The following is a 24,224-nucleotide window of genomic DNA, read 5'->3' as shown; positions in this document are numbered from 1 at the left end:
AGATAATAATAAAATGACAGATATGATACTTTGTAATTAAGACATTCATTTCAGCTTCTTTTTTCCAAACAAATATTGTCTCGGTTCAACTTGAGATTTCTGCAGTTCGCAAAACACAAACAAAAGAATCCCAGAAACCTACGTAATCAATCACAAATATTTTCAGACAGTACTGGTTAACCTTCAATTCTGAATCTTCGTTCCAAGTTCAACTAACATAGTCAACAGAGCTTCACACATTTCACAAGAATCCGGCTCAATGGGATCCTTCGTCCATGAAGAGTACACCATCCAAGAATGGTCGAACTTACGACTTGGTTTTACAACCACTGAACCGGGAACTTCAGCATCTCGACACGTTACAAGTCCATCGCTCTTCTCCCCGTATCTTAGTTGTAGATGGAGGGCACAAAGAGCCATGGCAGCAGAGACAGGGACTATTACAGGCACTCTTCGTGCTGCTATGGCTGCATTTTCTGCATCCTCCGTCCCAAATCGAGGAAACCAGGGGAGTTCTGCGTGGGCAATGTGTGACATGGTCGCAATGACGCCCGGTGCTACACTTGCCTCAGAGTGGAAGGAAATGAGAGGAATGTTATTGGGAAGTTTATGGTTTCTGATGAATTCTTTTCGCTTTTCGTACGTAAGATCCTCCAAGGCCCGAATATCACCCTTGACATGGAAAATGTCACTTCAGGTATATAATTGGTTCAAAAAAACAAATATTGATATCTCAAGCGGTAAATAATGTAATGGTACAAAAACTTTCTACAGATATATCACAAGAATAAATATCATTTAAAAATATGATATTATAACAGAATCAAATCTAATCGCATGATATTTTATTTGAGTTCAACATCATACAAAACGATGCCTCAAGTTCATACTGCAAGAACTTTTGAAATAACAAACCTTATTTCTTGATGGATACACCAGCTTTATGACTTACAATAATGGGAATGGGGTGATACGTTACCTTAATCAATTTGCATATCAAAAACTCCATGATCCTCCGGGTTTCCACGTCAGCGATCTGGCCTTCACGAAGAATATCAGACGCTATAGGTGTTCCACCATAAGGACTCTGCACTAGTGCCAAACCTGCGACTTTATTTCTCAATTCTCGCGAATATATAGATAACGCGGCTGCAGCATCAACTCCACCCTTGCTGTGGCCAAGCAATAACACCCGTTTACCCGACCCCCAGTATAGCTCCTCTATATACTGCTTTAATTCCCACGCATTATGTTCAACCGATGCCTTCATATCACAGGGCATCAAAATTTTAGAGAAAATGTAACCATCTAGTTCATCAATACTAAGAAACGTATGCAAAGAAAAAAAATATTGCTAAAACAGGTTAGTTTTGGAAATTATGAAATAATGAAATTCATACTTCACTGTGAATCTTAGCAATGTGACAAGCTAGACCCATCTTTGAGAAAAACCTTTTGGTGCTGACAAAATATAAAGGACCGTGATTGCTGAAGAGACCTAAACAAATATACACAGAAGATGATGTATCAGAAAATGATAAAAACACCGCATTGCATATAAAAAAAACTCGCCATGCAAAGCCAAAGAAACTTGTTGAACCTGGAATCAGCAGGTAAACAAAAGAATCGGGTAGTTTGTGCAGCCCGCTCCTACAAAGGACATTAGGAAAGCACGTTAAAGGAACATAGAAATTCAAATTGCAAAAGATGGCTAAAATGTGTAATTTCATTGTTAAAACTAAGAAGCTAAAGTATTTTTCAGATCTCTACAGTGGATAATGTGCTTTCATCAGTCTTCTTGGATTATACATTCCGGGACATCTCTAAGTTTGTTTCTTCACCCTTATTCTCCAAATCCTCAAAGAAAATGCTTTGATTCATTGAGAAAGATTTTAGTCCTTAGGATCTTCTAGCAATATATTGACTATTAGTTCTACTCACCATAGGTGGTTCAAATAAACACATAATTACTCTAAAATATGATAAGAACTCTATGAATGGCAACATGAACAGATACAAATAATCGGGGGCCAAAGGAAGGGAAAGATAGTGACAGTAACTTACCTAGGATTTGAATAATGATGATAACTTGCCTAGGGACTTGACATGGTGATAATATTTCTCTAAATAATAAATGTTTCAAACTTGCAAGAAATTGCAAACTCGATACCTAATGCCTTGTAGAAGTTCCTGGAATCTAACTGAACCATCCTCCACAGGAGCCATGCCGGGAGTACATTGCAACCACCCAATATCATCAGATGATCCACGTAAAGTTTTAAGCACTCGAGATATAATGCTAGAAGACGCAATAAAAACTCAAATTATGCTATTAAAAATGCACCTATCTATGTAAGAATGCTTTTGAAAACAAGCCATATTCTTATACCCATTGGCACGAACTTGCATTTGTCTCATATGGTTACAGAAAAATCTCCAAGATTCCACTGCTAACCTCCAAGCGCATTCAAAAAAATAAATAGGGAGAATCAACCTAAAGAAACAAGTCATAGTTTAAGAAGAGTGACCATGAAAAATTAATCATGGAAATAATAAGATATATTTTTGTATATAGATTTGGCATTAATTCTATATTGTATATTATGATTATTAATTAACTACTTGTATATAAATCACTAATTTAACAGTAGCTGCAACACGTATACTGCCAAACCTCGAAAGAAACCGGAAGGAAACAAGTTTACCCTTTAAATATGAAGCGGACACCCCCATAACTGCTGCTGGTATTTACAATTTGCAATCTTGAATTTATGGATGGCCGATCCTCCGGCACCGAGTCGCCCCTTTCATGGAATCCAACTCTTGTGGTAGAGTTACAATCCATTGAACAAGAGGCACGATCCAGAAAAGAACATTTGGCATCACTGGAAACAGTAGATATCAGGTGCTGACCATGAGAAATGACCTCTGAATCTTCAAACCATCTACTCACGTCTCTTGACATTATATCTTCTGCAATGACATAGTTTGAAAAGATAAATAGACACCATTCTACTAGGTACATGTCTTCTGCAGGAACAAAAACATTTTACAGATACAAGGGGAGAGGAGAGAACGCAAAAGCAAAACCTCACCAATAAATTGAATTAATGCTTGGTTTATATAGGAGGTTAGGTATAAGAGGCGGGCAAAGATGTCCTCCATTGTCAGAATGGAATAAAGATCAAATGCCGAAATATATTGCTCGTCACAGCACCACAGAGAGGCCGAACAAGTGAACCTATGTACAACCTGAGATCGAAGTTCCAAATTAGCACGTGCAGAAATATAAGAAAAGAATTCAAAAATCAAAGACATAATATAAAGACTGGTTCATTATACAGTGAAAAAAGATGTTAAATTAATCCAGGAAAGCTGTAAAATCTTTCAGAATGAAATGGGGGACCAATTGCGATGATTGAGATCAAGCTACAAACTCTAGATACGTGAAGATTTTGTCTCAAAATAGGATGATGAGATTCCTTATGAGTAGCAGCAACTCATCAAGATTCAAAGGGTGATACGAAGGTTTATACTCGTGTGTGGAACGGAACCCTTTCGACTCTACAACCAGAGGCAATATGATAAATGCGTGAACAATGATACATTATGATCTGTCACTACACAATATCCCCTCCGAGCTTAATTCTCACTACGTATCTCTGTAAAATATCAATTTTACTGTTTCACAGAAAGATAATAAACAGAATATAAGTGCCCAAATTTGTAACCGTGTGTAACGAACCAAAACAACTAAAATCCAACAAATAAATTCCTGGCTAAGGTACTTCCAGAAGAACATAGGAATACTAAAATCTCAAGTAAAAACACAATCCCTTGAAGCTATGTAATAAGGAACTCCAAAGATCTCTTGAAGGGCCAAAGGAACTCAAAAGATACGAGTCCACAAGATTTGTAGATGAAGCATCGACGCAATGATAAAATTCTGATTCATTACTGCATAAGTTGTTGACTATCAATATCGAACAAGAATCTACAGCATATGATTCCATAAAACATTCTTCCAACAACAAAAACTTAGTGGTCAAGATATTTGACAAAATTGCTATAAACGACAAGCAACGTAACCAGATTGACGCAGGAGGGAAAAAAAGATTTGCAAAACTGAGGTCTTCAGCTAGAGTACTTACGAAGAAGCCTGGAAACTGCACTGACAATGAATTAACTGCCTAAATCAGCAGGGTCTCTATCGGCTCTCTGTTTAAGAACCATAACCAAAGGACAAATATATACACAATGAAAGCAGTATGGATAACCTACAAACCCGGCCACTATCAATAAATAATGTAACTTTATCCAAGAAATGATATTTTATAATTAAAGGTCAAAAAGAAAAGATGTGTCCAAGAAATATTAATTCATATTTATGTCTTCACCATCAACCGAATTGAATTCAAGGATGGCAAGCGACCGGGTAATGGAGAAAAATAAATAATCATCTTTTCCCAAAACCTGCTACACTGGCCCACTTGTAGTCATTTCAGATTCAAGATCAAAATTCTACGTATGGAACATCTTAGAAATCCCTCCAAAAATTGAATCTTGAGTCCCAAGCTAAATGGGTTCCTACTTTCACCATCTTTGACCGCCACCTGCACGATACAGCAAAAGATGCAGTACCTGTAAATAAAAATTTAAATTTAAAAAGCGAAAACGAGGGACAATTAAGCCCAGAAACCTGTAATCGTGTTGAGCAAATTCGAGTTAACAGATCCCGGAGATTGAGATATTTAGAGCACACGTGTTTGCATGGTGATGAATGCTACGATAGTCAGCATCAGAGGGGTGGAAAGCTGGGACCCACGCCCGGATTGTAGGGGTCAATTAGATTTATCCGTTTGAATGAAAAAGATCGGAGCGTCGACCAATGATTATGTTTGGTTATTTATTACATAATAATTTAATTATTTATTATTTATCTCATATCAATTCACTTTTAACATAAAATTACAATATTGATAAATTTTTATTTACATTTATTATATATTAAAAATAATAAAATTATAATTTATTAGTTTATCTCAAAATTAAATTTATCAAACCAAAAATATAATAATTTAAAATCAAGAACATAATAATTCAATAAATAATATATTCACTTGCCATATCGCCTTAGCTGGAGTACGATGACGATTCTAGCATTGAGGCATCCTTGGTTGTAATTTCTATTATGATTGAGTAGGTCTTATGTGAGACTGTTTCACGGATCTTAATACGTGAGACGGGTCAACCCTACCAATATTTAAAATAAAAAGTAATACTCTTAGCATAAAAAATAATATTTTTTCATGGATGATCCAAATAAGATATCTGTCTCACAAATAGACTCGTGAAACCGTCTCACACAAGTTTTTGTCAGTATGATTTGACAACATTACAGCTCTTGCATGAAGGAATCAACACGATTCCTGTTTCGATTTTGAATTTTGACTCAAACTTCTTATTTCCAAAATTAAATCATAATCTAGTTCGATGTTTATATTTTCTATAAAGAAATCTAAATCTTCTGAAATCTCAAGCGAGGACCAATTCGTTAATCCTATCTAATCACATAACTCACACTTTAAAATCAAGTAGTATAAATGAAGTTTGATTTTGTTTTTAACATAGCCCGGACCTGATGGCACCAGCTCATGATATTACATTCAAACCCAATGGATAGTACGAAGACCGGCAGAAATGGTCCAGAGCAAACCAAAATTTCAAACAAGGAACCGACTTGATGGCGTGCGGAGTGATACTCGTGCAATGAGCTTGGAGAACTGAGTTTTTTGGGCACGATTGAAAAAACCAGGATGAGAATTGGATGTTGGTAATTGAATAATCCCCCAGAACCCATTCTTGTTAATAAGCAGCACTATAACCAACAAAAGCTCTACCCCAGGAGAGGAGAGTGTGACATCTTCAAAATGGTCAGTTTCAGCTCAAAAGGGAAGGCCAAGAATCCATATACATGACAATCGGAACTTCGAAAGTCACCAAACTCCATGAATTAAATGGTGAGTAGTAAATCAGATGAGTAAGGAAAAAGATGAAGCATTGGTATTATAGAGAAGCAAATTTATGAAAGAGAAAATGAAATTTAACATAAGCAATTAACTATTTTTTACATCTGCTTAACAGATGCTCTGTTACTTTGTTACAAATTAGTTAATGACAGCTCATGTATTTTTTTATTCTCTCATTCTGTTTCATCTTCGATGTTTGATTCATGGAGATTAACACTAATCAATGACAATACAACACAACACAACTTCAAAATCCTGAACTCAAACGTAAGATGTGCGAGGGGAACATACAATCATCATCATCAGCGAGAAGAAATCTGAAAAGACCAACAAACTCACTTGTGACTTTCAATTCAAAATCAAACGATCCTCTTTCTCTCGTGTCGATTCGAGCACATATGATATTTAACTTTTGTGGGCCTAATTTGTCTTGGATACTGGTATCATATTTCAGCTGCATCACCAACTTGAAAAAGGCCCTTAAAAAATATGACCCACCGTGAGTTTTCTATCAAGAACCCCTATTGGTTATTGAATTCCTGTGTTAAAAAGCGTGATCTTTACTTCAAAAACTTCCTACAAATCGATAATCTGGAAGAGGGACCTTCACATAAGTTGGTAGTTAACTTTCAGTACATAAAATGAACGCTTCGAGTCCAATGCTTCAAGTACTCCAAGATCAGTAAATTAGTTTGGATAATAAGTTCAAAAAACCATTACTAAATAAATGTTAAATTTTTAAAAAGAACCTAGATAAAGAACTAAAAATCATCGAATACACTTATAATATCAAACTGTAGAAGTTGCCATGAATTAGAAGCTCTTGTGATAATGATGTTAATAAATAGATCTTTTCGTCTGAGGCTTTTTAACCACATTAGCTGTGTATCAAGATTCAAATTCGAAGTCGCTCTACTTTAACTTCAATACTGAATTTTTATTGCTGAAGCAAAAAATCAGAGAGGAACTAAAAATTTACAGGCGCTCTATGATTTCAGACCACATTTGAACAAAGAAATAAAACTACAACGTTTGAAATTAGTCCAAAACACCGTCTCAATTTATGCGTGTCTGTATTGTTACAATTTTATCGACTGACCCCAAAGGAACAACGTTTGAAATTATCTTCTGTCATGCTTGAAAAGACACTTTGCCAACCTTCCTCATATCTGTAACTAAAACCCAAAGGCAAGTAATGTACCAGTCAGCTGGAAAACCTTATCCCTTTCGCCAAAGTTATTCCAGGAGCCAAAGAGTCTTCCATACCAGTATAGCGTATTTTCTTTCGCTAGAATTGCTAGATAACTTGTAATCGAATCTGAAGTCGACTAACTGCAGTGAATAAATGAAGACATTAGTGTCAGTATAACTTTGCAGGGAGGTAAATTTCAATCTTAAAACTGGCCGTCATGCTTTCCACAAACCGGTTGCATGGGAAGACACCTATGATAATCAACTTTAGTATATTAATAATGAGATGCAAATGAAAAACTGTTTCGAATAAGAATGCAGTAGTCCAATATTTAGATTGCAAAATAAGCCTTCTTATGTTCTATGAACTAGGTGAACACAAGAATCACACTGCGTTATGCTAAGAAATATGTCTTTCCACAACACAAGCTTTAAAGAGAAACAATACAAGATTGAGGCAATAATGCACTCACTTGTGGAACCTTCGAAATGAAACAATCCTCTTTTCTCATCTTGCTTCGAGGAATTATGCAAGTCTTAGAGGGGCCAGAATTTGTTTTGGACCCCTGTATTTTTGTTATTACCAGCATTGCAAAATTGAAAAGGCTAATGAAAAATACGATCCTCCATGAGTTTTTCTATCAAAAACTTGCCTTGGTCAAGCAAATTGAGAAATAACACGTATTACTGGAATCCTGTTTAAAGACACAATCAAAGACGCGGAAAAAAAAAGAGTCATACATATTGGTTTCCACTGTATGAAGATTCAACATCAAAGTAACCCACCCCTGTTTTTTTTTATTAGCAGCATTGCAAAATTGAAAAGGCTAATGAAAAATACGATCCTCCATGAGTTTCTATCAAAAACTTGCCTTGGTCAAGCAAATTGAGAAATAACACGTATTACTGGAATCCTGTTTAACGAGCACAATCAAAGACACGGGAAAAAAAAAGAGTCATACATATTGGTTTCCAGTATGAAGATTCAACATCAAAGTAACCCTGCGATGACTTCATTGCTGAATTTTTCAAAGGGCTGAAGCAAAAATCAGAAAGAAACTGAAATTCCAAACCATATCTGAACAAAGAAATAAAGCAATCGTATCGTATATGAAATTAGGGCAAAATCACAGGGGAAGGAAAAAAAATTTGGACCATTTCTCGATTTATGCGTGTCATCCTTGCGCAGGGGCCATGCTAATCTTCTCTGTATCGTTCCAATTTTATCGGATGTCCCCGAAGGGACGAATGATGGGTTAGAGTAAACAGTATATAAAGCTAACATTAAGTTGTTTTCTGTAAATGTGGGATACAGATCGGATTAGTTTTATTTGGGCCAATGTGTATAAGCCCATATTGTGTCCCAGCTTATTCCAGTCCAATTGAGTAAATTGACTCTGAATAACAGGTACGAGGTACCTGCCAGTTACTCGTAAAAGCTAATTTAAGGAAATTTTAACTACGAAACGAAATTACCAAAAACTCCCTACATTTTGACCCATGAACAAAATCTTTTGTTAGCATCTTTTTGTTAATTATGATTTATTTTTTAAACGAGCAAAATACGAATTAAAATTTGATATATTGTTTCAATATAAACAATAAAACTATAATCAAAATCTATATATTTCAAATCATGTCCCGAGATTACACCCTCAATTTACTAAAAATAATTCTCACAATTCCAATACTGAAATAAAAGAAAAACCCAATAAATTTGCTCGTTCTCGGCAATTACAAAACTCAAGCTTGGAGATATAGAAAAGATTACCAAGGAACAGCAAGAATCAGCTAAATTTACACTTGAATCATGTACATAATACTGCAGTTTTAGTATAGATGAACAAACAATTTAAGATCACCAACTCGTAAATTTGCTATACCAATGGTAAATTTGGTCCCAATACCTCGATTTTAAATAAGGAGTTGAACTAAAGGAACAAGTGAACAGATCTTCTACCAATCTTCAAGCCACTCTGGGGTGTTGAGTTGATCCGACTCTCGACATGGGGAATGGAACGACATTAACATATCCTCGGGGTGACTCTCCAAGAACTGATTTATACGGGAGACAATGTCATGTGGTGCTTGGATAGTTCGTTCTCTTATTCCTATCCAATCGGTGTCTTTAAACCATGGATGAGTTTTGATGGATTCGATGCCCTGGCTTCCGAGTCGTTTATGCTCATCTACTTCAAGTAACTGAATGCTAAGAAGTGTTAGATTTTCTTTGATTGTGTGATTCTTATGTGTTGAGTGAGAATTAGTTTGATAAATTAACCTTGGTTATGAGATCAATGGCTTCAAGGCTGAAACTTTGTGGAAGAGTTAGCTGCCCTTTTACTATTCTAGCGAATGTGATTTCGCTTTCTCTCCAAGATCCAAAAGGCATTTCACCTTGGAGCATGAAGAAGATCAAAGCTCCCAATGCCCACCTGCACAAAACGAACGATTAAAGCAAAATATGAGAACCGATTTCCTACGGCCAAGAAAATGCAAAGTACCAGACGAATACAAGGCTGCGAGCTGGTAATTATTAGGAATTTTCCCCATTTTATCATATGATGAGTAAGATTAACCCCACTACATCTAACCATTCCTTGAGCAACAATCTTCAGAAAGTCATATCACACAAGTATCACTCAGCAAACGAAGCAGTAAATAATGGACGCAAATTACGAAATCTTAAATGAGTGTCAAAACAGAATTTATATTACTATTCTTGTGATATTGTTGAGAAACATGTCCCTTCAGTTACCGAGGTAAAAGAGGGTACAGAGGTATATATTTCAACTCAAGCAAAATTCTTTTTGGAGAAGCGTGTCCAAAATAGGACATGTATAAGGGGCAGGAAAACGAATACCCTAAATGTGGTTTGCGTTAGAATTGGAAGCCAAAATTGGGGTAATACCAGTTTTAGAAGATTAAATTAAATGGCAGTGTCTTATCCATATAAAAAATAAAGACTACATTGATGAATTTATTTGATGAATAGAAGTTGCAGTAGTTTTGGAACGTGGGCACACATTAGCATACTTCTGGTAAGATCAGATTTGGGACAGTGGACTAAAATTATAAGAGAGGCCAAACAGGCAACACGAAGCTAAAGCTTGACAACACCAAGGCATATGAGAAGGTTCGGTTTCCATTTCTGTTAACCAGTTAAAAACCATGTCCATAATCAACGGCCCCATTTCCAGTCACTAATGTTGTATAAACAAGGCCTGGGGTTATATTCCTATCTCTATTTAAGACGCTGAGCATCGTTCAAAAAGCTTTAGGCAATGTTCGTTCGTGTTCCATGGAAATGTTATTTCCTAGAAACACGAACAAAATATACCCAAAGGGAAAATATCAATTTTAGTCATGTATGTATTCGTGTGTGAAATTTTTAGTCTTGTTGCTTATTGAATCAATTATAGTCATGTAATTATGTCTTTTGAACAGTTTTAGTCATTTCTCATATAATTAAATGACCAATATTATTTTTAAATTTCCGTAAGTATTTGGTTAAAAAAATTTCTCGCGATATACATGTATTATTAACAACGTAATTAGAAATTTTAAAGATGAAATTAGCCATTTATTTACATGATTTTTACGATAAACACTAAAATTGATCAAAAAGACATAGTTATAAACCTATAATTAATTCAAATCGTACAAGACTAAAAATATCACACACCAAAACATACAAGACTAAAATTGACATTTTGTCTATTTAAATTCTTCTTCAAAAATACATTTATCATTTTCCAAAAATACTAGAAACATAAATAGACATCCCCTAATCTTTTTGGCTATCACCAACAGTTCCTAATCAAAGCTCGAGAATAGTCGAACACCATTACAAGCATGCTCAAAAACATTTCAACCTCAAAGGCCATGTAAATAAAAGCCTCTAATAGCATTCTTGTTATATACACAGTTGCAGATGGAAGTGTAGTTTCACATTTTCTTTCGTAAAAATACATTGAACTATCCTTTGATTGAGTTTCAAAAGTGTTTTATGCAGTTAATTTTATTTCAAGATACAAATAACAAATGCTCAGGCATGTGCTATGAAGCACTTTCCTTCTGTGTTCTAAAATTCTAATTATTTTCTAGTGTGATACTTGAAAAGGACCTTAGCTGTCAACACCTGATCTCTGTAATTTAAAACATAAAGGCAAGCAACGTACCAGTCAACTGGAAAAGCATGCCCTTTCCCTTGAATTATTTCAGGAGCCAAAGAGTCTGCCATACCACATATAGTGTGTGTTTTTTCACTAGGATCACTAGATAACTGCTTACTAAATCTGAAGTCGACTAACTGCAGTGATAAAGGAAATTCATTAATGTGAGGATAGATCAACTGATTTCAGAATTTGAGTCCATTAGATCACAAATAAAAATATTACTGATGGAGAAATAAAAATGATTATCGGACCTGTATATATCCTGTCTGATCAAATGCTAGAACTTCAGGGGACACGCCTCTATAAAGAAACCCATTCTGAATTATAGATACAAAAACACCCAATTATGTTTTTGAAAAAAAAAAAGGTTGGCACCAAAGAAATTTAAGCAATCTCTTAAAGTACGAACCTCGTGTAAAACTTCTAAAGCAATTACAATTGAAGCAGCACAGAACTGTGCAGAATTTTCATTCAACCCATTGTGAATTACTGAGGTCATAGAGCAAGCAATACAAGTATCTAGAAGTATTGCAGCATGTGTTTGGTCAGCAACAGTGCATAAAACTCGAGGTACGAAAGGGGAATGGCTCATGAACTTCAATATGTTCTTCTCCTTCAGAACAAGTCCTTCTTTTCCAAGTTGTTTAACCTTCTGCTTTGAAAACCTTTTCAAGCTAAGCAATTTTTCTGCAATGAAAAGACGACATTTTAGGAGCAACAAATAATGAAAAATACTTTTCACCCTGTTAAGATTATGCAAAAGAAAAAGGTAATGTAAAGTTGCAACTTGCAATGGCAGATGAATGAAAAGCTTTTTCCCCTTGTGATGCTGTCCAATACCGTAGAAAGAATAGTGCAAAATTAACTTTCATGAAGTAATGGGGAAAACAAACCTGAGTCCTTAACACGCACAAGACCAATCTCGCTGACGTCCGTGGAATATAAGCATGTTTTCCATTCCTGGAGAAGTAGAATTTAATTACTTTATACATTGACAGTAACACCAAAGAAATCTATCGAGATATTTGGTGCTTACTAGATCTATGATCTGGATCTTCTTCATATCTGAAGTATCCAAATCTCTTATAGATTCAGAAGACAGATAGGTTGAATATGCCTTTGACCTAATCAAAGTTAACAGGAGGTTAACAGGAAAATACACTTGTTGTCAAGAATACATAAATGAATGTTAGAAAGTGAAAAGGCAGCACATATGGTTTGGGATATATTTCATTAGCATAAAGCAGAACATTGTAATTGAAAATTCTGCCACTTAAATGACAAGCAAAAAGGCGTACTTATCAGCCTGTGAAAGCTTCGGCAGAGGGCCTACAACTGAATCAAAGTTCTCCTTTGTTAAAATGGAGCATACCACATTGCCCACAGCAATGACATTGAAGGAAGATAGGTGTTCTCCCAGAAGTATCCATTCCCCAAAATAGCCCCCTTCGGTCTTCTCCAAAGAAATGCTCTTACTAGACATATCATCGTCCAAATTCTCAACGTCAGGCTTCAAACTTGGAGCATTCACACCTTTAACCGAATCCATATCAAAGGAAATTTTTACGACTCCATTCTGTATAATGTATAAACCCATGGGGCCCGCATTCTGCATTTACATGCAAAAGTGAATGAGACAGACAATCAACATAATCAATCTGTTTGGCAGAATTTCTGGGTTGAAAATTAATTTTGGGAAGAGGGTGGTGCTGGGATTGAATTGCGAGGATGAGGAAGTTAGAGAGTTGGCGATATCTTTTGGGTGCGTAAAAAGAGTTGGCCTATTAAAATATCTCGGGGACCTTTGGGAGGTATCCACTGAATCTGGGAACTGTCTTCAAACGTCCAAGAATGGCAACTGGAAGAGTTTTATCGTGGGGCGGACGGCTCATTTGATTAAAGTGTTTGTGCATGCCTTATCGTCACTTTCAAGGTTCCAACTAAGGTGGCAACAATGATGGAGAAAATGATGAGGGATTTTTTGTGGGATGGAGATATTGGGGATAAACACTACCATGTGGTAGGATGGAAACAAGTGTGTAAACCAAAGGATAAAGGTGGTTTAGGATTGGGGGATATATGTCTCAGAAATAAGGCATTGCTTGGGAAATGGTGGTGGAGAGGGTCGGTGGAAAGGGGGTCGATGTGGAAGAAGATCATCAAAAGCATTTATGGAGTACATGAAGTCCTTGGAAGTTCAGAAGTCCTTGGAAGTTCATTTCTCGGTTGATGGATGGGATTTGGGGTTGGCGGATAAAGTGACATTCAGAAGTCCTTGGAAGTTCATTTCTCGGTCCTACCAGGCTTTCCATCAACTTGTCAGGGTAGTGCCTAAGCAGGGTAATCTCGTTCGTTTTTGGGAGGATATTTGGGAGGGTGATGTCTCGTTTAGATTCAGATTTCCTTCTTTGTTTCGCATTTTTGTTTCGGTGAATAAACCTATCAGTCATTTCATAGAAGTTGTCAACTTCGGGCGGGGGGTGGGATTGTTCTATCATTTGGGACGTGAGATTTAGAAGAGATCTTACGCAGGGTGAGTTTGGGGATTTTACAATTTTGTTGGGTGTCCTACAGAGGGTCAGATTGCACATGGGTATTGAGGATTATAGAGCATGGTTGGGAGATCCTTCAGGGTTGTTTTCTGTTAGTTCTTTTTATAATTCGTTCTTCTCTCTTTCCGATTCCCATGCATTTAGTTGTTTTAATAATATCTGGAAAATACAAGTCCCACAAAAGATTAAGATTTTCTCGTGGATCGTGGCATTGGGGAAGGTTCCTACGTCCGACTCAGTGTAAAAAAGGTGAAGAATTGTTTTTTGAGCCCACGGTGGTGTTGCTTATGCCGAAATGATGAAGAGAATCAGGATCATTTGTTGTTGCATTGCTCATTTGCTACGGGTATATGGTCCAGAGTTTTACAAGAGATGGGCTTTCAATGGGTCGCTTCGAGGCAAGCAAGAGATCTTTTCTCTTCAGAATTCGTGCCTCACTTACACAAAAAGCTTGGCAAATTCTTGCGCTTGATAATTCATTATGTACTTTGGTCACTGTGGTTGGAAAGGAACAAAAGAATATTTGATGATGTTGCGGACTCAGTCGATCAAGTATGGGACAAATTGAAATTCAGAATTGCAGCTTGGGCAACAAATTTGAAAGAGTATCGTCATCTAGGGATCTCGGCGTTACTTAGGGGCTGGAAATATGTGTCCATGTCATGGGTTTTTGTAATCTTAACGGTAGAATGATGCTGTCATATAGTGCTGGTTTAAGTTGGAGACTTGTAATGCGCTGCGGATTTCTTATCCGCACAAATCATGTAACCTAAATTATCATAATATATTTAGTTTTCAATCAAAAAAAAAAAGAAGCTTGAACAGATCCAGAATAGAAGCATACCTTATCAATTATTGTCTGCCCATCAGTGAAAGACACTTCTAAAAGTGAATCTGCAATACGACTTAGCTGTAAGATAGTCAACCTTGAAAGCAGATCTATTGATCGCAGTAACTTCAATGAGGATAAATTAGTAAACTCTGACATAAGAATTCCTCTAAAATCTTCTCTTTTAAGTGCCCAGAGAGTACCATCGGTCACCGACCGAACAGAAGCTTGGAGGGGCTTGTTGGACCTGGTGGTGAAATGAAGTAGCTACCACGTTAACACTTGTGTAGTTATATGTCTCAGGATTATATATCCATAGATAAGAGCCAATATAAACAAAAGAGAAACTATCTCCTCCATTCCTTTTGAAGCCTTTCCCTTTAAATCTCGTTTCCCAAAGTAAGTCTAATTCTCAAGTCATGTCCAAACAAAAGAAGCTTTTCCACTTTACATCTAACGTTAACCTTGTATTATTTTTATTTTTATTTAAAAAAAAAACCTGAATCGAAACTCAATTCCGCAAACTGACCCCACATGTAACGGAAAATGATAATAATAGGTAGGATGTAAGATGCTACAATGCCCACAATCAAGATAAGGGACATATAAAACAATATTGTATCAATGTCATGATTCATTTTTTCAAAGTTAGATCCCAGCACAAGATTTACTGCACAAAGAGAACATTGTTTAGACTACACAGCAAGGCGACAGAAAAAATAGATCCTCACATCAATGCCAGCTCTCCAAAAGAAGATAATTTTTCTGCAGTATAGCGTTGTAGCACCCTAGGAACTTCTCCATTTTTCTCTTCCTGGTACACACATTGAAAATAAGAGACTTGTTAAAAAACTATAAATCACCATAACTCTCATTGTTTCAATTGAAAGGCTATTTCTATTGAGATGTTTACAGAAGAACACAGAAGATTTTCTTTCCCAAAATCTGTGAGATCTGTAATTAGTCTGCAGAAAAATAGCAAAGAATCACCTGAATTGCAAACACCTCAAATTCTCCACTGCCAACAACATAGAAGCAATCACCTTCTCCACCCTGAAAATACAAATACTAACTTAACATGATAGCAGCACGGGAATTCTAAATTCTTAAAAATCATCAAATAAACAGACACATGAGATGGACAGAGCAGATACCTACTAAAACCCATTCAACAAGTACAAACAAAGCCAGGAAACCAATATACCATGAGAAAAGATGTCCTTTCGCCATTAGTTTATCTTAGATAATGGTCAACACAGGAGTATAAATGCCTCATACCGCCATTCATTGGCAAGTTTACAACATTTCAAGATAATAATTATTTTATACACAAGAAAACCAAGGCCTGCTCCGGCTAAACAAGTAGAGAACTATCATTAAGAGATTTCTCTAACCATGTACAACTGAATAATTTCGCAAAAATATATTACATAGCTCAAATAAAATAATAAGTTTGATAGTGAGTTTTGCTTTATGACAAATGCATCTTCATTGGCCAGGCTCAGAGTTTACTTGATTATAGCATTGAATGAAATCTGTTTTTGAGTATTTATTCAACGGTGACAATTTGTGGTTCACATCTTGCTCATGATAATGCTGAGACATGACTCGCTTGAATGTAACTTATGGTTGGGTTTAAGTTTTCATCTTTCACATAAATCAAGTAAATTATCTCAATAGCTTGTTTTGCTTAGACTCCAAGTAAGACACTATTCAGAATACACTAGTCCAACAGGCATCCAGTTACATCTGAAACAGTTTAGAAAAAATGAACAAGAGACCATAAACATGCCACCTGTGAAAAAAAACTACCTGCTTAACCACAATCTCTCCTGCCTTAACCTCAACTCTTTGCATACAGTCCAACAAAACATGACACTGAGAGCTTGTAAGTTTTCTGAAAAGAAAATGATCATGCAAGGCCCGTTCAATGTGAGCCTATCACATGATGAAGTGTGCTTAGTAAGTAATTTTGAGATTTTGAAAGTGAAAATTGTTCTGAGAATGAAAAATGGTCTTCGCATTACTTCTTCTTCCCAAGTCTTTCTGTGAGTTGGGGATGAAGGAGCCCACAACTGCCCGTTTCCTAGAGAACTTTCAATAGCACGAAGTCGTGCACGGGATATATCATTCCTTGCACGATTTTTTGATCCCCAATTCATAAGAGATGGAGACTCAGATCCCGTGACCTCAACCACTTGAGGTACAGGGGGTCTCAAAAAGGCATCAAACTTTGTTGGTTGGCCAAATGCATCCTGCATATAATGATGAAATTATCTGTTCTGAGTGTTTGAGAAAATAAGATAGAAGGGACATCAGAGCATATAAATCAACAATCAAGCGTGCAGGAAAAATTAATTAAATTCCTTACATCATCCAACCCATTTACATGCACCACTATCACGGTAATGTCATCAGTACGAGTTTCATATTGTAGCCAAAGACGATATGACTCGGCAACAATTTCAGCACAAGCATCACGAGGGTCCTTGTACTTTGCAACCTGGTAAAGAACCATCATTATAAGACATTTCAAATAGGAACTTAAATTAAGATCACCATAATTTATTGTTCTGAAAAAAAGGTAAAAAAAACTAATGATAAACAACCGAGGAACAACATGCCCTGAAAATGGATTTACTAAAATGCAACGAGCTTAGGTAGATCTTTTTCTTACCATTTTCCATTAAACAAACCAAAAGAAAAGGAATCTTGATAATACCAGAGCATAAAATTCAGTTAGTTTTCACCACAACACCACTTCATCTATTTTATTAATCCATAACTGGACATGTTTCTAAATTTCAAGTAACTTTCAGCAGCATATAATCTGAATGCAACCTGATAGGCTGATTCAAAGGTGACTCAATATTTGCAGAAACAAATAAAATTATTGTGGTGGATTTCTTTAAATAACATCAGCAAATAAAGTTCAAAGCATTTACCTTTTATCCACATTTTTTACACTCGTTGCGATATTTAATTCAAGGATTGCTACTGTACAAATACTAGGGAGAATTTTACCATGTCCACTACAGATTGGCTTGAAAGAAACTCAAAGACACCATCACTGGCAATCACAAAGAAAGGATGATTTGATGTCAACTCCATAACAACAATTTCTGGGTTTGCAACGACGCCTATTTCCTCAGCTATAGAATCACCAATACTTCTGGTAAAAGCTGTACCCGGGTACATTCCATTTTGCACCCATAATCTAGGAGGATCACCATCATCGCCTTCTTCAGTTTCCCAACACTGAACATCTGGATTTTTGAGTCCTTCAATCTGATCCAATGTGAGAACTCTAGCACCACAGAGTTTCACCCGTTCTAGTTCGTCGGGTCGAAAAGGTGTTTGATCGATGGAAAGGTCAACAGCTACAATATCCTTCCCCCGTTTCTCACCTATGATTGCCCTTGAGTCACCTGTATTTGCAACATAAAGTTTCCTGCCACGAACTAGCACGGTAACTGCAGTTGTTCCACTCATGCTATCATCAAGCATGTCAGCATGCAGCTGCGAATTTGTTGTCAAGAATGCAGCATGACAAGCTTCAACCGCATCCATGTGAAACCTACTATTCCTAAGCAAATTTTCACACAACTTCTGCTTCACAAACTGTGAGCATTGAGCTCCAAATTCACCATGGCCGTCAAACACTCCGAAGAAATGATCATCTGGGCTAGTCCCAAATGGTGTATGAATGCAAAAACTGTCTTGGTTGGCCTTATCAAGGGCATCAGGGTAGTAACCTCTCTGAGATAGAAACGAGCACCGTAATTCATAGTCACACGATGGAACTTTCACAGTGCGTGATCCCTCGGGAGGTAAGAACTGAGCTGACACTCTGGATAGCCTTGTAATATGGGCTTCATGGTCCCTGGTCGAACCTAACTGACGCAACTTATCTCTGGTCTCCGTTTCCTGGCTATCTGAATAAGTAGGTGAAAACACAGCAATCTCAGTTGCTGTTTTCACATCTCCACTTTCATTCGCCTTATCATTTCCAGGAGAACATAACTCACCAATACATGACTTAGAATAGACACAACCCATCTCTCAAAACAACTAAACAAGAATAACCCAGTAGCTGAATTTCCACAAAATTCCGTTCATCAGGTTTCTTAAGCACTGTATCGCTGCCACAGAAACACAATCTGGAATAAAAAAAAGCGCATCAAAACAGTAAACCAAAATTTTAACTCCCTGCCCAATTTTTCGATTGGAAGAGAATCAAAACAAAGCCTCACCCACGAACAATTCTTGCCTTTATATAAACGAAAGTAAGAACTCCACAAAAAGAATAGTTCCAAACTAAAAAAAAACTCGCATTCTTGCCTTGCTAACATATGCATAGTTTCATCAGAATTTTTGATCTGGAGTTCGAACAAGAAGCTTCGCGATAAAAGATAACACTCATGAACACCACAAAAGTAAAACAAAAAATACGCTAGGAGACAAACAAAACTCATCCGACAGCAAAACACGTTACCGATATACTTAATACACTCCCCTAGGTGAAACTTGAAAAATAGATGTGGGCGGTAACTAAAGTGAACCCGGTACATACTTCAAAAGCTGGGAAGATGAGAGTAAATCGCAGCGTAGGATAGAGGCAGCAGCAAGGAGTAGTTTGTCATGAAAATGGAGTAATAAATGTTCGATGTGCATGTGTGGAAGGAAAGGTTGATGACTTTTTCTCTCCCCTTTTTGCGTTGGGTGGAGGATAGTAACCACGCGCTTAATTCTGCACGCGCCGCCGTTATTTGGTTGCTGGGGATAAAGCAGGACCCACCGGTATGAACGATTGGACCGTACACAGCACAAACCCTTTGTTAGCTGCTTAGCTGTCCAGTTACTCAATCATGGCAAAATCTCTTAATTTTATCATTATTTTTACTTAACCAAAAATTTTTGTGAGACGATCTTACAGATCGAATTTGTGAGACGATTCTCTTATTTAAGTCATTCATAAAAAAATATAATTTTTTGTGTTTAAAGTATTACTCTTTATTGTGAATATGGATAGGATTACTCGTCTCACGGACATGAGACTCACTCTTTTACTTATTATATAAATGATTATAGGAAAATATTATTTTTATTAAGATTTAAAACAATATAGTAATTTTTTTTATGATCTGTATATGACTTTCAGATATTTTGGTTAAACTTAATTTATTTCAAAAATTGATATAAAAAGTTCCAATCATCTTTTATAAAGTTTTTCTCTTTGAAAAAAAAAAGTCAGCAAAGCATTTTTTATTTCTAAAATTACGGTTAACATCTTTTGGGTTGAAGTTTTTTTTAATGATGTTGAAACTCACAAGTGGCTATCATCTGGTGGGTATTAGAATCTGGGTTAACTTTAGATTAGTCTACAAATCAAACAACTAGTCTCTAAAAAAAAGTTTGAGTTGGTGGAGTAGATGAACGATTATTAAGTACAGTTTATCTTATCAGCATAATTTGCAAGTTATTCGTTAGTCTGAAGTTTAGCTAATTTGTACCGAATGATAGCTGCTACGGGTTCACGCATCATAAAAACATACAACTAGTTAGGAAAATCGTTGTGGGCCAATCATGTGTTACATGCTTGTCTAAAAAGATGCTGTAAAATCGTACTTATGATCGATCACATACTTCACCAACTTGAATACTTCGAGACTTAAAAATTAATTTTGTTAAGATACATTTGGAATCCTAAATAAAATTTTATAGGATGTTTTTTTAAAGTATAGATAATGTATATTTCTTTTAGTTGGTGTTGAGTTTAATTTTGGGAATATTCTTGACTACTAATCGAAGTTCTATTGGGTGAGAGTGTTTGAAAATAAAATTCTACAAGTTAAAGTTTGAGTAGTTTAAGCATTTAGAGAAAAATTATTTCTAAATTTAATTTTTAGTAAAATGACAACAAAATCCTTAACATATATAATATTTATCTTTTTATCATCTAAAATTTGATACTCGTATCATCAACAATGTATTTATATAATCATTATCATATTTTAAATATTTTGTAAAAAAAGTATTTTTAATAACATGAATGCATGAAATTTTTAATAAAGATTGATAAAAAAACAAATGAAAAAATTTGTATATTTGTATAAATGTACAAAATATGTAAAAAAATTATTATGGAAATGAAAATTATATAAAAATGCATTATATATTTTTTTTAAAAAATTTTAAAATAAAATATGATTGAAATTTTATGAATTCTATTTGAAACTCTTAAAAACTCACATATAAATAAAATTTATTATTTTAAAAATCTCCAGAAATATATATAAAAATTGAGAGTAATTATAGAATATAATAAATTTTTTAAAAATATAAATGTCAAATTATAACTTTAAATTATTAACAAAAAACAGAAACAGAAACAAAGATCTCGATCTTGCTTTTAAATATTGATTATAAATAATAAAAGTTGAAGCATAAGTTAATATTCACGTACTCCAAAGCACTTCTAACTAGAAGTCAAGAAATACTCTCTAAAAGCTCTCTCAAATACTTATTAAACACTCAATCTCCAATTCCTAGTTTTATGGGTTCAATTCTTGTTCTATCTTGTTCGAGCAGGAACCAATGCTTTTGTCTCAGGGTAGAAGAAGGGGAGAGGCATATGCTAGAAAGATAGGATTCGAAAAGCTTGTTAACTCTGATATATAGTTTGTTGACAGAGAGACAAAGATATTAAATGAGATAGAGCCAAAGAGGTGTCATACTTTGCATGTCGGGAATGGTCTAAATGAAAAACGTGGGTGAGCATTGGTCAATATAGGTGGGTGAACATTGCGTGATGATATTGTGTGATTTCTTTGTTCACACATAGACATGCACCTATAAATAGGTGCTCATTTTGCAATTCTTATGCATCCCAATCTCAAGTAATATCTTGAGTTTTCTCTCTTCTCTTCTATTAGTTCTATATTATTTGTGAGGTATTTGTTCTCCTGTATTAAGAGAGTGTGTTCTCTTTGGAAACACAGTGAGTAAGTTGTACACCACAAAATATTATAGTGGAATTCTTTTCATCTTGCCCGTGGTTTTTACCCTAATAATTTTTAGGGGTTTTCCACGTAAATCTCGGTGTCCAGTTTATTCTTTATTTTCGGGTTTTATTATCTCAAATTCCGCACGTGGGACCAACAAGTGGTATCAGAGCCTTGGTTCAAAATTTCCTAAAATTCTGAGTATGCTCTGTGGTCGCAGCCTAGACTGATCTTCCACATCAGAAAAGATTTTTCGAGATTTTTTATTTAAGGCGGGATTATTTTGTCCGGTCTACTAAAATTGTTGTAGACATAATGGCGGGAAGGTACGAGATAACAAAGTTCAATGGAAGTAATTTTCTGTTGTGGAAAATAAAGATGCAAGAAATTTTAAGAAAAGAAAATTGTTTGGCGGCTATTGGAGATAGACCGGAGGAAATGACGGACGATGTAAAGTGGAATGAGATGAGTGATAATGCTGTTGCCAATTTACACTTGGCTATAGCAGACGAAGTATTGTCAAGTATCTCCGAGATAAAAACGGCAAATATCTGGGATACTCTGACAAAGATGTACGAGGTCAAGTCGCTACACAACATGATTTTCCTAAAGAGAAGGTTTTATACTCTTCGGATGGCGGAATCTTCATCGATGACCGACCATATCAATACACTAAATACTCTATTTGCCCAACTCACTTCCATGGGGCATAAAATAGGGGAAAATGAACGTGCGGAGCTTCTACTTCAAAGTCTACCAGATTCATATGATCAACTTATCATCAACCTAACCAACAACATCCTTATGGGCTCGCTAAAATTCGATGATGTCTTAACGGCGGTTCTCGGAGAAGAAAGCAGGCGGAAGAATAAGGAAGATAGGTTGGTGACTTCGAAGCAGGCGGAGGCTTTACCGATGATAAGAGGGAGGTTTATAGAACGTGACTCCAGTGGGAGCCACAGGCACGGTAGATCAAAGTCGAGAAGTAAGAAGAAAAATATTTACTGCTTTAAATGTGGCGGTAAAGGGCACTTCAAGAGAGAGTGTACGAGTATCGATAAAAGTTCTCAAGGAAATGTGGCCAGTACTTCAGACAGTGGTGAAATATTATTCAGCGAAGCAGCAACTGTTGCAGAAGGCAGACACAAATTTTGTGACACATGGATTATGGATTCAGGAGCGACGTGGCATATGACGTCTCGGAGAGAATGGTTTGATCATTATGAACCAGTCTCAGGAGGATCTGTATTCATGGGAAATGATCATGCCTTGGAAATCGCTGGGGTCGGTACTATCAAAATTAAAATGTTTGATGGCACCATTCGCACCATACAGGAGGTACGACATGTGAAAGGACTGACGAAAAATCTTTTGTCCTTGGGGCAATTGGATGACATCGGGTGCAAAACTCGTATCGAGAATGAGATCATGAAAATTGTGAAAGGCGCGCTTGTGGTTATGAAGGCGGAAAAGGTTGCTGCAAATCTGTATGTACTTTTGGGAGAAACACACAAAGAGGCCGAACTAGCTGTTGCATCAATTGGTTCAGGAGAAGAATTAACGGTGTTATGGCATAGAAAGCTCGGGCATATGTCAGAACGAGGGTTGAAAATTCTCTCAGAACGGAAGCTGCTGCCGGGACTTACAAAAGTGTCACTACCTTTTTGTGAGCACTGTGTTACCAGTAAACAACACAGATTAAAGTTTGGCACTTCTACTGCCAGGAGCAAAAGCATATTGGAGCTGATTCATTCGGATGTTTGGCAAGCACCGGTTGTATCCCTAGGAGGAGCGAGATACTTTGTCTCGTTCATTGATGATTTCTCTAGGAGATGTTGGGTGTATCCAATCAAGAAGAAATCAGATGTTTTCCAGGTCTTCAAAGATTTCAAAGCGCGGGTTGAACTTGATTCTGAAAAGAAAATCAAGTGTCTGAGGACTGACAATGGAGGAGAATATACCAGTGACGAGTTTGATGCATTTTGTCAACATGAGGGCATCAAGAGACAGTTCACGACGGCTTACACACCTCAACAGAATGGAGTGGCGGAGCGGATGAACAGGACCTTGTTGGACAGAACAAGAGCTATGTTGAGGACTGCAGGTCTAGAAAAGTCATTTTGGGCAGAAGCAGTCAAAACCGCTTGTTATATTATCAATCGTTCTCCTTCAGTGGCGATTGATCTGAAGACTCCGATGGAGATGTGGACCGGGAAGCCGACAGATTATTCTCATTTGCATACATTTGGAAGTCCGGTGTACGTTCTGTACAATGAGCAAGAAAGATCAAAGTTGGATTCTAAATCCAGAAAATGTATCTTCTTGGGTTATGCTGATGGAGTAAAGGGGTTTCGCTTGTGGGATCCTACTGTTCACAAGCTTGTCATCAGCAGGGATGTTATCTTCGAGGAAGATAAAGTAAAGGGAGACAAAGGCACACA

General features: G+C 36.3%; 2 protein-coding genes, 1 long non-coding RNA gene and 1 other non-coding gene across 15 annotated transcripts; all 4 read right to left on the bottom strand.

Moving 5' to 3' along the window:
* Positions 1–3: 3 nt before the first annotated feature.
* Positions 4–4,840, bottom strand: LOC140832306 (uncharacterized). Of its 8 annotated transcripts, none has more exons than XM_073196240.1 (11): positions 4,474–4,700; positions 4,152–4,277; positions 3,447–3,564; positions 3,096–3,252; positions 2,706–2,973; positions 2,390–2,494; positions 2,171–2,299; positions 1,601–1,650; positions 1,401–1,498; positions 980–1,264; positions 4–672 (listed from the first exon to the last, which is right to left on the bottom strand). In XM_073196240.1, the coding sequence occupies exons 4-11, from the start codon at positions 3,163–3,165 to the stop codon at positions 184–186; spliced, it is 1,494 nt and encodes a 497-aa protein (XP_073052341.1). In that variant the 5' UTR covers positions 3,166–3,252; positions 3,447–3,564; positions 4,152–4,277; positions 4,474–4,700; the 3' UTR covers positions 4–183. The 8 variants fall into 8 exon arrangements, with proteins under 8 accessions (XP_073052341.1, XP_073052343.1, XP_073052335.1 ...); XM_073196242.1 differs by having other exon boundaries at positions 4,152–4,218; positions 4,474–4,693; XM_073196234.1 differs by lacking the exon at positions 3,447–3,564 and having other exon boundaries at positions 4,152–4,613; positions 4,700–4,840.
* Positions 4,841–5,497: 657 nt separating this feature from the next.
* Positions 5,498–8,484, bottom strand: LOC140832305 (uncharacterized). Its single transcript, XR_012118099.1, has 5 exons — positions 8,183–8,484; positions 7,694–7,915; positions 7,231–7,361; positions 6,369–6,568; positions 5,498–5,987 (listed from the first exon to the last, which is right to left on the bottom strand). It is a non-coding gene; the product is annotated as an uncharacterized lncRNA (long non-coding RNA).
* On the bottom strand, positions 8,364–8,466 carry LOC140833252 (U6 spliceosomal RNA). The gene has a single exon (XR_012118382.1). It is a non-coding gene; the product is annotated as a U6 spliceosomal RNA (small nuclear RNA).
* Positions 8,485–8,893: 409 nt separating the features above from the next.
* LOC140832303 (protein phosphatase 2C and cyclic nucleotide-binding/kinase domain-containing protein-like) lies at positions 8,894–19,512 on the bottom strand. Of its 5 annotated transcripts, none has more exons than XM_073196229.1 (16): positions 19,353–19,510; positions 17,804–18,939; positions 17,151–17,282; positions 16,807–17,034; positions 16,592–16,717; positions 15,770–15,832; positions 15,511–15,593; positions 14,795–15,026; positions 12,697–13,007; positions 12,435–12,522; positions 12,292–12,358; positions 11,808–12,085; positions 11,650–11,715; positions 11,402–11,532; positions 9,502–9,655; positions 8,894–9,422 (listed from the first exon to the last, which is right to left on the bottom strand). In XM_073196229.1, the coding sequence occupies exons 2-16, from the start codon at positions 18,836–18,838 to the stop codon at positions 9,177–9,179; spliced, it is 3,240 nt and encodes a 1,079-aa protein (XP_073052330.1). In that variant the 5' UTR covers positions 18,839–18,939; positions 19,353–19,510; the 3' UTR covers positions 8,894–9,176. The 5 variants fall into 5 exon arrangements, with proteins under 5 accessions (XP_073052330.1, XP_073052331.1, XP_073052333.1 ...); XM_073196230.1 differs by having other exon boundaries at positions 17,804–18,921; positions 19,353–19,509; XM_073196232.1 differs by having other exon boundaries at positions 17,804–18,921; positions 19,275–19,492.
* Between the last annotated feature and the right edge of the window lie 4,712 nt (positions 19,513–24,224).

This window comes from Primulina eburnea, chromosome 5, assembly GCF_022965805.1.
Source record: "Primulina eburnea isolate SZY01 chromosome 5, ASM2296580v1, whole genome shotgun sequence".
Classification (NCBI taxonomy): Eukaryota; Viridiplantae; Streptophyta; class Magnoliopsida; order Lamiales; family Gesneriaceae; genus Primulina; species Primulina eburnea.
The sequence above is the reverse complement of the archived record's forward strand: the minus strand, read 5'-3'. Positions and strand labels throughout refer to the sequence as shown.

Coding starts and splice junctions, on each gene's coding strand:
- LOC140832306 (XM_073196234.1), bottom strand. CDS start 3,165: ATGGAGGACATCTTTGCCCGCCTCTTATACCTAACCTCCTATATAAAC. Junction 2,300..2,389: donor ATGCAAGTTCGTGCCAATGG/GTATAAGAATAT, acceptor TGCGTCTTCTAG/CATTATATCTCGAGTGCTTA. Junction 1,651..2,170: donor GAACTTCTACAAGGCATTAG/GTATCGAGTTTG, acceptor TGTCCTTTGTAG/GAGCGGGCTGCACAAACTAC.
- LOC140832303 (XM_073196229.1), bottom strand. CDS start 18,838: ATGGGTTGTGTCTATTCTAAGTCATGTATTGGTGAGTTATGTTCTCCT. Junction 16,718..16,806: donor GAAAGACTTGGGAAGAAGAA/GTAATGCGAAGA, acceptor ATCATGTGATAG/GCTCACATTGAACGGGCCTT. Junction 9,423..9,501: donor CCATTGATCTCATAACCAAG/GTTAATTTATCA, acceptor CTTAGCATTCAG/TTACTTGAAGTAGATGAGCA.